Raw genomic sequence first — 14,895 nt, 5'->3', positions numbered from 1 at the left:
GGGGTAGATCGGAACTCCCAATGACGTCACGACGGGGGAAGCCCTCCAGGAGATCCCGTTCTTTGAACGGGATCTCCGATCGCCAGAGGCGATCGGAGGGGCTGGGGGGATCATGTAGCGAGACCTTGCTGCCCCCTGGCGAATTTTTAATAAACCGCCAGGAGGGTTAATTAAGGGGCGAAAACACTGTGGTCCTCAAGTGGTTAACTGGTTGACAAACTTCAAGTCATTTTTAGTGCTGTAGGTAACATGGCCACTAGGGGGCAAATTATCCTTAGAAGAAATCTATAGTAGTCATGCAGCAAGTTCCCATCCGCTATCCACCTATCCACGAAACTGATCACAGGCCGTCATCATTACATAACAGACTGCCTGACGTTGTCAGTGGAAGTCAACGAGTGAGAGAATTCATCGCTCTCATCATCATGCAGAAGATATCAGAGAGACGTCACGAGTTCAATGAAGAGGAATGGTTATCAGAGGTAATGTGACATATGATTGGCTGCGTCATGAAATGTGGGTGTGGAAGGAACAGGAAATGCTACCCATGTTGTTGCTGTCAGTGAATGAGAATTTCCGGTGTATAGAAGCAGGCTTGCTGGCTGGTGCTGTAGGTGACATAGTGACTGGAGAGAACACGTCTCCGGTAAGTTATGAGCCTTGTGTGCGGGACGTGCGTTTTCAAACTATGTGCAGCTGCTTCGTCCCTGCACAGCTTCCAGGCCGGTTAGACGCCAGGTTACTGCTAACCATCCATAGCTGAGGTTTGTGGGGGGGGGGGGGGGGGAGTGTATACAGTTGTAACTTGGCTTTGGTTACAGCGCCCGTACATGATTGTTTGTGTTTTGTGCGTGAGTAGATAAGAAAGATAGATAGATGCACATATGGGTTTCTGTAATGCTCATGTTTATGCATTAATGCATCAACTCAAATTATTTGCATCTCATTGACCATTCTTTTTGCCAAGTGGTGGGCTGTATTAGTAGAGCCGATCACTGAGATGCAAATAATTCTAGCTTGTTTACAAATTTTAGCTTGAAACACAGTGATAGGTTGCAGATTCGTTTTGCTTCTGGGACAGGCAGAGTGCAAACCAAGTCTGGAGAAAGTCTTTGTATTTCAATAACAGTGTGTTCTATTTTGATGCAGTACAGGCTATTTACAATATATTCAGAAAACTTGTAATGGTACATAGATTACATAAGATCACAATGCAACAGTTGGGCTAGTGCATCATTAAGTATATTGCTAATGTGCTTCACTGCCACTGTACACACGCACAATGGGCTCAATTTACTAAGCATTATCACATCCAGTAATACAGAAAACAGCTGATTTTTACCAAATATCTTGTGAAATTTTAACTCACTAAGGCTGATACCGCATATGAAAATAAATGTACTGACCAGTAAAGTAAATGACAGACTTGTACTTTATATCTTAATAAATCTGAATTCCAAAGATTAGAGTATTCGGTAAAACAAGGATGTTCAATATTTTAGCTCCAGCCTTGAGCTGTTCTGATCTATCAATCAGCCATTCAGGTAAATGAACAGGTAGAAGAGACAATAAGAGGAACCACCCCATCCTACTCCTTACTCCATTGGTACCGATGTGCTGCCGGAAGGATATCAGAAAATAAAAACAACCACACACAAGATGCAGGAGCAGGGCACGTTCATAGAGATTTCTTTGTATCCTTTAGATATGCACATGTTATAGAGTGAAAAAAGACATCTATCGATCAAGTATAATACTTAGAGAAACTGTACTCTAAAATTCTTATAATAAAAAGCATACCATTCTATTCATTATGTTCTTCTGGGTCCCTCTGTGCTGTTTCTGCCACTCCCTGCTGCAATCCTGGCTTGTAATTGCCATTTTTATGCAGTTTACAAACAAGAGTAGCTCAGTGTGTGAATAATACAGAGTGGGGGCCTGGAGAGGGTGTGTATAGCTTCTATCCAATCACAAGCAGCACAGCACATTCCAGCCTGACTGTTTGAACCCGACAGAGCCAACAGAGGAGAGAAGATTAGATCATATAGCAAAGATAATACAGCCACTGTGCAACTAGAAAAGGCTGCAGTTAGACAGAGTACATTAGAACAGGTATAGGAACTTATAGGATAGAAGAAGGAAAATTTTGTTACAGAGTCTCTTTAAACATTAGGTACCTTTCTGTCCTGCACCCTCAAATATCCCAGTTACTATAGACTGATAAAGAGAGAAGGCTCTCTAGTGGCATACATGCAGGTTTAAAGGTAGGGCTTTAGGCCTGGGACCCACTTCCAGTGTTTTGGCTAGTGTTTAGCACAGCCTTTGTGTTTTGAAAATATTCTCATTCACTTTAATGTGAAATTGGAATCATTCATGGTGATTTTGCCGCGATTGTCATTCAAGTGAATGAGAGCGTTTTTTCAAAACGCAAACGCTGGCAAAAATGTTGCAGGTGGGTCCCAGGCCTTAGTGACTGAAAATTCATTCTTAGGCCTGGAACCCACTAAAAAGTGCAACGTCCAATTGCTAGCGATTTGTGATAGCATTTCACAAGCAATTTTGGGATTGTTTTACCTGCTCCTATACAATGCATTAGAAAGGTAACGCTCCCAAAATGCTGCTTTTTCTGCAATTGCGATTTCCTTAATCGCAATAGCGCAAGTGGAATCTGTCCCATCCATTTACATTGTCAAAGCGTTTAGGGAAATCGCTAGTGATTGAAAGTGTTTCCTAAAAGCTCAAAAAATGCTTAAAAAAAACCTCTAGTGGGTTCCAGGCCTAAAAATGCTGAGTGATTTTGCAAATTAAATTGAGTAATTCAGCTCCCCTGCCCGGGGCACTTAGAGAGGAAGGGAATATTCTCTCACGTATAACAACTTTTCAGGACTGTAGGTCGGTGGCACCGCTGCCCACTGACCCAAGAGAATCTTACCCACTTCCATTTTGTTGCCTGTTTTGTTATTCGTACATGCTGCAATGATTGGCTCAGGTTGCTCTGGTATGAGATGCTCTTCACCTGCTGGAGCCTCCAATGTGCCTTACTGACTTATGAGGACTCCCCTGGGATTATACACACCTCCCTTTTCATGTACGCTGTTGTACTGTTACATATGAAATGATCGATAAAAATTTTGAAACCAAAATGAGTGATGAAAGCGATTTTAGGCCCTCACTGTCCTCCATTAAATCACTCTGATAATCATGCAGGACTTATGATTGCAGAATTGCAATCGTTCCTGTGCGCTCTGCTCCATCCACGTGGATCAGCCTAGCGCTTTTGGGATCACTTGCGATTGTGGCGATTCCAAAGGGCAGCTAAAAGAGCTGTAGTGGGCCATAGCTCTTAGGGCTGGTGCACACCAGAGCGGTTCTGAAGCGTTTTTTAAAATGCTTGCGGGGGGAAAACCGCTTGGCTAATGAAAGTGAGTGGGAGGGTGCACACCAGAGAGGTTCGTTTTTTCCACAAACGCAAACTCGGGGGGTGCAGCATTTTTTTTTTTTTTTTTAGATTTCTGAGGCGGTTCTACCTCTATGTTAAAGTATAGGAAAGTGGAGAACCGATCTGAAAAATGCTAGATCAGAGTGGTTTTCCTGGCGTTTTTGTTACAGAAGCTGTTCAGTAACAGCTTTACTGTAACAATATTTGAAATCTGCTACACAATAACGCTCCAGAACCGCTAGGCATGTTTAGAAAACCTCTCTAAACATGCCTAGAATCGCTCTGAAATCTGCTTCAAAAACCTCTAGCGTTAGCAGATCTGCTAGAGGTTTTGGTGTGCCCTGGGCCTTACTGTTGCATGCTGTAAAAAGCTGCTCTTGCAATGGAAGGCTCATGTTTTAGGCAGACCACCTGAAGAATCTTCACAACCCTGGCTGGCCGGAAATGGGAGAACATCACTATAGCAGAACACAGATTGCTGCTGAGACCACTCTACAGCAGGCTATGTTTTTTTTCTTTCCCCATAAATTACTGAACTATAAGCACGTGGGAAAATCAATTTAGAAGAAAAAAGCTGCGCACCAGACCCGCACCCTTTTGAGCAAGATCTTTCTGTCCAGATTGAGAAACTGATCAAAATTACAATCAAGTAGCCATGTTGGGGCCTTGATCTTTGGCAGATTTCATCAGTGATCAAACCTTGCGGAGAAAATCGATAAGTCTAGGAGCCCATACACTGAGTAGATTAGTGATCGAAATCGATTGACCGATCGATTTGTGGGCGATTTTAATCGATCTTACATGCTGGAAAATCTAGGTTGAGATTGCTTATCATTTGCATTGGACCTAATGGAAATCTGATCGCAAAAAAAATGCCATCAGATCGAGTTTCAAAAGATTTCATACTGAAATTTATTGGAAAACTGTTCCTAGTAAAAAATGTTCCTAAACACATCAGATAGATCATCAGATAGATTTCTGATCTATCTGCTGCTAATCCAATGAGTGTATGACGTTAGAGATCACGTCTTGTCATTTAGCTACAACTTGTTTATCTGCTATGTAGGGCTGCACGATTTTAGGGAAAAATCGAAATTTCGATTTTTCTCTCAGAAATTGCAATTTCGATTCCCCCCCCCCCCCCCCTTTTTTTTTTTTTTTTTTTTTTTTTTTTTTTTTTTTTTTTTTTTAATTCCTGCTTTTCGCACTTTGGGTGGGGGGGGGGGGGGGGCTTGGGTTTGGCTCGCGGTCTGCACTGCCTGGTCCGCTGCCTGTAATATCTTGCTTCTGGCCCCGCTGTGCGCGGATTGGCCAGAAGCAGTGAATATGTATAAGTGTTAATGAGCGGGGGGCGGATCCACTAGAGCGAGCGGCCGGGCACATCATACAGCATTACCTATCACTGGCTAGCGATGGAATGACGGCAGCGGTAGGCGGAGCTGTATGCTCTGTACATCTCCGCCTACCACTGCCGTCAATCCATCGCTAGCCAGTGATAGGTAATGCTGTATGATGTGCCCGGCCGCTCGCTCTAGTGGATCCGCCCCCCCCGCTCATTAACACTTATACATATTCACTGCTCACGGTCCGCACTGCCCGTTCCGCTGTCTGTAACATCTTGCTTCTGGCCCCGCTGTGCGCGGATTGGCCAGAAGCAGTGAATATGTATGTGTTAATGAGCGGGGGGGGGGGGGGGCGCGAATCCACTAGAGCGAGCGGCCGGGCACATCATACAGCATTACCTATCACTGGCTAGCGATGGAATGACGGCAGCGGTAGGAGGAGATGTACAAAGCATACAGCTCCGCCTACCGCTGCCGTCATTCCATCGCTAGCCAGTGATGGGTAATGCTGTATGATGTGCCCGGCCGCTCGCTCTAGTGGATCCGCCCCCCGCTCATTAACACTTCTACATATTCACTGTTTCTGGCCAATTCACGCACAGCGGGGCCAGAAGCAAGATGTTACAGACAGCGGACCGAAAAACCGAAGGTACTGACGATCAGCAGATCGTCTTGCCTCGAACCGCGGTTTCGGTTTTAAACCGAAAAAACGTGCAGCCCTACTGCTATGTTTCTCACAAGAAACGCACTCCTCTCAAAGAGACCTAATCAGAGATATAATCAGTGCATGAGTATTTTACTAGAGCCATTAACAAATAAAATTAAACAAGTGTACAAATTTCTCATTTTCCTATCATACCATCAGCAGACACGCTTAATAGCTGAAAACGGCTAGTACTTTGAGTCTGTATTCCTTTCATCCATGAAACGTGTTTTTTTTTTTGTTTTTTTTGTTTTTTTTTTTAGCTAATATGGCACATGTACAGTATAGCTTTCTAAATGTATGGGTTTTTTTGTATAGATTAAAAAAAATAAAAATTTGGAATGCAAGTCAGAGAGGTTTTCACAAGGCGAGGTTGTGTTTCTCTTTTCTAATCAAAGCATCTTCTAAGATGAGAACTACTCTTTATTTTAGATCTGCATTTCATTAGCAGTAATATCTAAATGCCAAAGACAGGACAATACTTGTAAAGTGAAGACATAGCAGATACTGTCCACATCTTCAGTGTCACGCTGTCAAAATGGTGAACGTACTCAAAGGAGTGCTTGTAGAGTGGTAAGTACTACCTGTTTCACATTTAGTAAAGTTATATATTGTTTGTAAAGTTTAGTGCTTTTTTTTGTCTTTTTGTTAGAGACACTGAAGTGAAAAAAAAAAAAATGATATTATGATTTGTATGTGTAGTACAGCTAAGAAATAAAACATTAAGATCAGATACATCAGTCTAATTGTTTCCAGTACAGGAAGAGTTAAGAAACTCCAGTTGTTATATCTATGCAAAAAAGCAATTAAGCTCTGCGACTTTCAAAGTCGTGGAGAGGGCTGTTATCTGACCTTTATTATCTCAAGTGTTATTGAACTAATTACTTTTCTTCTGCCAGAGGAGAGGTCATTAGTTCAGACTGCTCTGAAAGAATCATTTTGAATGCTGAGTGTTGTGTAATCTGCACATATTATAGAATGGTTCAATGTTAGAAAAAACGCTATATACCTGAAAATAAAAATATGAGAATATTTTCTTTGCTGCTAAACTTCTAGTAATCATTCATAGTACACAACCAATTCATTATATCATATTTTTTTTCCCGCTTCAGTGTCTCTTTAAGTGGAACTCCATATTAACTGGATAAATAAATAAAAATTATCACCTGATTAAAATAATGTATATTTCCATTTCCTTTTTTTTTTTTTTTTTTTTTTTTCTTGCTACCCAGCCCAGGTTTTTGTTTTTCCCTCCCCTCTGCCACAGCTTACTGTCTCTCTCACAGCAAACCTTACCTAGACAACGTAGTTAAAGAGGATCCGAGATGAAAAACTAACTATAACAAGTTACTTGTCTAATATATCTTATCTAAAGTTTAGATAGTTTACACAGCATATCTAGCTGCAAACCGCTTCAACAGTTTATGATTTTTTTTTTTTATTCCTGTGATACAAAGAGGGCAGCCATGTTCTGTTTGTCACATTGTCACAGTCTGAGGGCTGGAGATGCAATCAGCTTGCCTGTGTGTAAATTCAGTTCCCTCTCCTCCTCCCTCCTCCCCTCTGCCTCTGAAAGCTCTCGCTAGTAACCTCCTCCTGCCCAGACTGAGCTCCCAGAAGCCCTTGCTACAGTGCCAAAGCACTGTGAAAAAGCTGTGGGCAAGGCTTGTTTAGTTTATATGGAATTAGGCTACTTAAACACTAAGACATTGCGTTTTAGGGGACGTTATGGTCGCATAACGTGCCCCTAACGCAACGTATGGTAGTGTTGAATTTGGACGTCAGATTGAGCTGCGTTATGCAGCTCTCAAAGCAGCCGCTCCAGGTTAGTGATAGGAATTCCAGATCTTTTTAAGGATTCGGATCATTTGAATCGGATCATTGAAAAGATCCGGATCTTTTGAACCGAATAATTTGAATCATTTTACTAAGGAAGCAGACTGGGTGAAATGACTAGCAGTACAGGACTTTCCCTGCACTGTACATTCTGTATGTTCCTGTTTCTTCCAGACAGACATCCACTGTGAACCGAATCTTTCATTGTGGTGATCCGGATGATTCGACTCACAAAAAAGATCCGGATCAAATGAACAATTCGTTCATGATCCGGACAACACTACAGTCCTACCAAGAGTCTCTGCAGTGCAGTGAATATTAATTAGCCATGTGGCTGGCCGAGGAGGAGGAGGGGAGACCTCCACCTCCAACATTACTGAGCATGTGCAAGCAGTCTAACGCTGCTTAGCCCAGTATAACATACAGCATGCAGCACTTTGTTTAAACGTGCTGCGTTACTATGTAACGCAACGTGGGCACTGTGAACAGCACAATTGATTTTACAGTGCTGTGAGTTAGGCTGCGTTACTGGCTGCTGTAACGTGGGACTTTAACGTTTAACTGTGAAACCAGCCTTATGCTTCATACACACTTGAGGTAAAAGTCTTTGGAAAAGGCAAGATCACAGACCAATTTTACCCCCTTCCATGTAGTATGAGAGCCATACTCTACACAGTCTATTCTATGGAGCTGCACTCCCCATCAGATAAAATCTTTGCAAGATGCTGCACACAAAGATGCCTGTACACACTCAAAAGATTATTATCTGCAAAAGATCCGTTCCTGCAAAAGATCCGTTCCTGCAAAAGATCCGTTCCTGCAAAAGATCCGTTCCTGCAAAAGATCCGTTCCTGCAAAATGCATTCATAGTCTATATCTGCAGATCTCATACACACCTAGTTTAACAGACAATCATCTGCAGATCAGATCCACCAGGATGGATTTTCAGATCTACAGATGATTGCCAGATATGCAGATGAAGTCTGTTAAACAAGGTGTGTATGATGATCTGCAGATCTCATAGACTATGAATGCATTTTGCAGGAATGGATCTTTTGCAGGAACAGATCTTTTGCAGATAGTGATCTATTGCATGTGTACAGCATCTTTGTGTGCAGCATCTTGCAAAGATTTTATCTGATGGGGAGTGCAGCTCCATAGAATAGACTGTGTAGAGTATGGCTCTCATACTACATGGAAGGGGGTAAAATTGGTCTGTGATCTTGCCTTTTCCAAAGACTTTTATCTCAAGTGTGTATGAAACATTAGAGTATTAAAACTAACCCAAAAAAAGTATTTTCGCTTGAGGAATGCATATAAACTATATGAAAGGAACACACTTATACAATGAGTAAAAATGTATCTCGGATCTACTTTAAATCCAGGGCTGTGGAATTGGTACAAACATCAGCTCAGTTTATGATAGCTCAGGCTCCTCATCTCTGACTTCTCTAATTTACATATAACAATGTTGTTAGTAGAAAGTATGCATGGTAACATAAAAAGCATTTCATTACTGCCAAAGTGTAGGAGTTTTAAAGCTATATTAAGATGGCTTCTGCTTTTGAGATCAACATGACCAGGAGCTTTTTGATCCCAGCCTCAATACCAACATTAATGCCCCAGTGTGTTGTCTGTATAATAAGAGCCACAAAAGCCCCATATCTGCGGAGTTCTTGTGTGTAGCCCTGTCACCTTGCGAAGAAAAGAAAAAAAACGACTTTGCCCTTTCTACATCTAATATAGAAAAGTCCAGGGCTCTGCAGCGTAACCTAGCTGATATAGTGTTCCAGTGAGTCTTAATAAACAATGTGTGTGGACTTTCCAATAAGCATTAGCATACCTCTTTGTTTTTTGTTTTTTTTATGTAGGCCAGAAATGCATTTAACTTTAACAGCTATCAAATCTAGTCATTGACAGGAATACTTGTAGAGGGTTTAGACAGGAACAAAGAACATGATCAAGCCCAAGACAATCTAACTTCGAGTACAGGTAATGCTGGGAACACGCGTTACATTTTTCCATTAGATAGATGCGTTCGATTGATAAATTCCGTCGTGTCCGATATTCCTCTCGATCGTTTTATCGGTCGATTTCTCATAGTGAATGGAAAAAGATAAGAAACACTAGGGCTGTGGTGTTACAAAAATCATCCAATTCCGACACCTCAGTTTATAAAACCTCCGACTCCAGGTACCCAAAATTGCTCAGACTCCTCAACTCCTACTCCACAGCCCTGAGAAAAATGAGCGGAAGATAAGTGAATCGAGCAGAGAATCAAATGGGAAAAACGTATCGTGCATTCCCAGCAATAGAGTAATGTGCAGGTACTGTGCAAAAAAATGAGGGCATTCTTCCTTCACACATGATCTGAACCTGGTTTACAGGTGATATACGACACCTCTGCATGCAGCATGCACAACATACTCAGTGGATTTATGATAGTAAAGTCCACTGCACTCTCACTTCATTCAATATGGCCTATAGATTAAAAAAAATAAAAAAAAAACAAAAAAAACCACATTGTGTAATCCTGTATTCAACAATCCACACACTTCAAAACCGTGCAGTGTGAACCAAGTGCTTTCACTTGTGATGCCATCACCCGTAATCAGAGTGGCTCACCAGATTTAAAGGAGAACTGAAGAAAGAGGTATATGGAGGCTGCCATGTTTATTTCCTTTTAAGCAATACCAGTTGCCTGGCAGTCCTGCTGATCCTCTGCCTCTAATACTATTAGCCATAGCCCCTGAACAAGCATGCAGCAGATAAGGTGTTTCAGACTTTAAAGTCAGATCTGACAAGACTAGCTGCATGCTTGTTTCTGGTGTTATTCAGATACTACTGCAGAGTAATAGACCAGCAGGGCTGCCAGGGAACTGGTATTGATTAAAGGGAAGTAAACATGGCAGCCTCCGTATACCTCTTACTTCAGTTCCCCTTTTAAACCACCTCGTTTTTTCAGGTGGATCTCTCACTCAATGCTATGCTTCACTAGAGTACTTCAGTGACCAATACCGCACCTGATCTGCATGCTTGTTGAGGGGCTGTGGCTAAAAGTATTCGAGAGACAAGATCAGCAGGAGTGTCTGGCAACTGGTATTATTTTAAAAGGGAAAAATCCATATCTTTTCAGTTTAGGTTCCCTTTAAAGTGAAACCAAATCACTGAAAGGAGGAAAAAAAAAAGAATTTTACTTACCTGGGGCTTCTACCAGATCCCTGCAATTGCCCTGTGCCAGCGAAGTCCATCAGCAATCCTCCGGTCACCTGCCGCGTCGGGGGACCGGAGGACTGTTGATGGACTTTGCTGGCACAGGGCGACTGCAGGGGGCTGGTAGAAGCCCCAGATAAGTAAACCTCCTTTCTCTTTCAGTGTTTTAGGTTCACTTTGAGGAAGAGGAGGTGCACGGTAGTGAGTCGGGGAACGCATCCCATTGGACGCGTGCGAGAGTGTGATACTTATAATAGTGGTGGACATCTGGGTAATTAACCCCCGTCTCCTATGCACACACCTGAGGCAGTTAAGCCTCATTAGAATCACGAATTCGAGTAGCGAACTACTCGTGAGCACATCCCTGCTCAGGTTTACTTTAAAATCTTCCCAATAAATGCGTTATTTCCAAGTTAGCTTTTGTGATTGTGTGCCCAGTGTTCAAACACCTGTAATACTAGCTAAATTTTTTTACAAGGATGTTATAGTGGAGGGGATGGAGTTGGTATTAAACTTTAACAGGCTAACACGTTTGTGATACACGATTGCTGCGATTGTCAAATGTCTGTCTCTAATAAATGTTTGTTCCTGCAGTGACCCGGCAATGAAACAATTCCTTCTATATTTGGATGAAACGAATGCCTTAGGAACAAAGTTCATTATCCAGGACCTGGACGAGACACACGTTTTCATTTTAGCTGAACTTGTTGCTATCCTCCAAGAGAAAGTTGGAGAATTGATGGATCAAAACTCCTTTCCAATTACACAAAAGTAAATTCCTGAATTCTTAGAATAGCTGGTGTTGGATGAACAGACTGTTGAAGTCATTATGGTTATTTTAACATTTGCTTCCAACTGTTACCTGCAAGTATTTTGCGGGAATATTTCTTTACGACACTTCTAGAAATGTAAATGTATTTATTTATGTTATCTTGTTTAAAAACATTTAAGTGCTAAATAAAACAAGTATATGCAGTTCATTCTTTACTCAGTAACTGTGTTAATAGTATGAAATATAAAGCAGAACATGTTTCTTGGATGGAAGTGAAACATCACTTGTGGTTGTGGGTTTTTTTGTTTTGTTTTAATTTTTGAGAAAACCACTCCATATCTATTGAGCTAACTGCCTTGCTGTATATATTCAATTTTATCTAGTTGATAGTACAGTTCAGTTGTAGTAAATATAGTTATGCCACACCCTTTAAGCAGTGCCATATGCGTTGTCCTACAGTTACAAATATAGTTATGTCCTTAACCCACATTCCCCGATAACACAGCCATATCCTTACCACTGCCATGATTAGGGTAAATGCACATGTCCTCACCCCAATAATTAGTAAAGCTATGTCCTGAAGATAAATAATAGCTGTGCTTCCACTACCACTTCTTGCTCTTTTGTTTGTATGTCTTTGTTTTTTCTCTTTCTGATGTCCCACCCGGCAGTTTATCTGATCAAATGGGGTGAATAGGAGGACCAGGCATGTCTCTTCCTATTGGCTGTTTCCTTTGTTGATAACTAATGGATTGCTAGTTATTGACAGTTCCAGGCAAGTCTTAAATACTGAACATCTCACTTGTTTTACTGAATGCTCTAATCTGTGTGTATTTAAATGTGTGGTATTTGCCACACAAGTCTGTAATTTACTTCATCAGTTGATAATTGTACTTTTTAATTCGGTATCAGCCTTAGTTAATAGGCATTTGGCAAAATGTGGTAATGCTTAGTGAACTGAAGCCAATGAATAATACCTCCGTTCTTTTTGTGTTTTCACCCTGGACACAAAGAGATTACTCAGGTTTATTTTTTTTCCATTTTTTGTTTTTCCTGGTTCGTCGCTATCCTCCTGCTCCAATTGGTTTATTTCTGAACCCTGTGAATAAGTAATGTTGAAAGGGGAAAGCCGTGTTTATTGTTTTTTACCTCCATCTGATGTTTTGTGTTTGGGCATCACCCGTCCTGCTAAAAAAAAAAAAAAAAAAAAAAGCATAACATTGGTGGGATAATCAGGCCAGCTGCTGCCATTTGACTCCCCTTCGACTGTAGAAGTACAGTGCTCTTTCTGGAGACCTGGGAAAGGAGCTTTGTTCCTAAGCACATGGATATCCTTGTTATGTGGATCTCTAGTGCTTGTCAGTTGCTACATTAGCTTCAGTGTTCTGAATGGACAGTGCTTCCTGTACTGTGCTGGGCAATGATATGAATCAGGCAGCTCTGCTCATGAGCAAAGGGAGGAAATCAACCTAGAAATGTGTCGGCTGGCACCCAGCTAATGATTGTCAGTGAGAAATTGCTCACAGTGAGTGAAAAAGTAGTGTATGTATGTATGTATATATTATAATTTTATTTTTTATTTTTTTAATTTGCATGTCTGTAATTGTGGTAGTCCCATAGGAAATGCAGGTTTGCATTGCCTGAAGTGTGAAGAACTAGTATGTTTAGGTCAGGTGGGGAGATAACATTTTCCTCTTCATTCCTTGCATGATAGTCTAATGGTAACCCATTTTAACGTGTGCATCACCCACCATAGACTGCTGGCACCGAAATGCACACTGTTTTCACAAGTACGGTCCCTGCCTAAAGGTAAGTAACCCATTTAGTTAGCAAATTAGTGCCAAGCAGATTATGTCCAAAAGCTGATTCAATACTCTTTGTAATGGTCTAAAGACGCTAACCTTTGAAAATCATAAGGGTTGTAAAACGGAAACTTTGATTAAGTCTTGAAAATCCAGCATCTCTGCATTCAAACACATGATCCTGACCTTTTGTGACTCCAAGTTTTAAGATTTGTAATCAATAATTTGATCAAATTTCAGGTACCTCTGTAGAGGAGGTGGTTAGTTTTTTCGAAGTAGTTACATTTTTTGCAGTGACAATCTCTGAGCATATATGACAACATAGTTTAGCTCCACAAGGCAGTAAGAGATATCTGAGGTCTAAAATTAGACTTGCCCAATTCTAACACAAAGATTGCCCTAAAATGGAATTGCACACAGTACTTTCTAGGCAATATGCAATAATTACAGAAACTTGCAGTTATTTCCAACAAAATAAGTGGTCTTTTCCAGAGTATAAAGAAAGCTGAATTCGCCATCAGATAAAAAAATCTTTGCAAGATGCTGCACACAAAGATGCTGTGTACACATTCAAAAGATCAGTATCTGCAAAAGATCTGTTCCTGCAAAATGCATTCATAGTCTATATCTGCAGATCATCATATACACCTTGTTTAACAGACATTCATCTGCATATCTGACAATCATCTACAGATCTGAAGATCCATCCTGGTGGATCTGATCTGCAGATGAATGTCTGTTAAACAAGGTGTGTATGAGGATCTGCAGATCTAAACTATGAATGTATTTTGCAGGAACTGATCTTTTGCAGATACTGATCTTTTGAATGTGTACAGCGTCTTTGTGTGCAGCATCTTGCAAAGATTTTTATCTGATGGGGAGTTCAGCTCAATAGAATAGACTGTGTAGAGTATGGCTCTTACTACATGGAAGATGGTAAAATTGGTCTAAGATCTTTCATTAATCTTTCAAGTGTGTACACACCATTAGGCTTAGTTCACACCAAATATTGCAATCAATGGCACTCAGCAATTGTGATTTTGCAAAGCTATTCTTAGGTGTGTTTTTTTGTTTTTTGTTTTTTATATAATTTTTTTTATTTTTATAATGAATGTGCATTTATTCAAGTATAATCGCTCCAAAAAAATGCTATATGGAGCAAGTTTGCAATTTTAACCAAATAGCAATGCTTCTTGGGAATACCTGCATAGGGTTGCATTAGCCAAGCACTTTTCTAAGTGTGGGCACTTTGAAAAGGACTGAAAGTGCTCTTGGCGTGCACCAGCCCTTACTCTTCTTTGAAAGCATAGTTCTCCAGCCATTATATGGGACACCATGTAAAGGTGGGTACACACATCAGATAAAAGTCTTGGGAAAATGAAAGATCACAGACCAATTTTACCCCCTTCCATGTAGTATGAGAGCCATACTCTACACAGTCTATTCTATTGAGCTGAACTCCCCATCAGATAAAAATCTTTGCAAGATGCTGCACACAAAGATGCTGTACACATGCAACAGATCAGTTCCTGCAACAGATCAGTTCCTGCAACAGATCAGTTCCTGCAACAGATCAGTTCCTGCAACAGATCAGTTCCTGCGAAATGCATTCATAGTCTATGATATCTGCAGATCTTATACACACCTTGTTTAACGGACATTCATCTGCAGATCAGACCATTATCTGCCGATCTGAAGATCCATCCTGGTGGATCTGATCTGCAGATAATTGTCCGTTAAACAAGGTGTGTATGAGATCTGCAGATCTCATAGACTATGAATGCATT

The 14,895-nt window shown here is 40.9% G+C and overlaps 2 protein-coding genes across 3 annotated transcripts in view; both read left to right on the top strand.

Annotated features, from left to right (window-relative positions):
- The first annotated feature begins 344 nt into the window (after nucleotides 1-344).
- The window catches only part of SERAC1 (serine active site containing 1), a 197,657-nt gene continuing 183,106 nt past the window's right edge, over nucleotides 345-14,895 (top strand). Inside the window, exon 1 of one of the 2 annotated variants that reach the window (XM_068231859.1) lies at nucleotides 345-482. The gene's annotated coding sequence lies outside the window, so the exon portion shown is untranslated. Of the gene's footprint in view, nucleotides 483-561; nucleotides 647-14,895 lie in introns of those variants that run through there. The other variant, XM_068231858.1, reaches the window with a different exon arrangement.
- GTF2H5 (general transcription factor IIH subunit 5) lies at nucleotides 559-11,514 on the top strand. The gene is made up of 3 exons (XM_068231860.1): nucleotides 559-646; nucleotides 5,918-6,058; nucleotides 11,129-11,514. Exons 2-3 carry the CDS (start codon nucleotides 6,024-6,026, stop codon nucleotides 11,307-11,309), a joined length of 216 nt encoding a protein of 71 aa, XP_068087961.1. The 5' UTR covers nucleotides 559-646; nucleotides 5,918-6,023; the 3' UTR covers nucleotides 11,310-11,514.

This window comes from Hyperolius riggenbachi, chromosome 4 (assembly GCF_040937935.1).
Source record: "Hyperolius riggenbachi isolate aHypRig1 chromosome 4, aHypRig1.pri, whole genome shotgun sequence".
Lineage (NCBI taxonomy): Eukaryota > Metazoa > Chordata > Amphibia > Anura > Hyperoliidae > Hyperolius > Hyperolius riggenbachi.
Note: the sequence above shows the minus strand (reverse complement) of the source record. Positions and strands in the feature narration are given on the sequence as shown.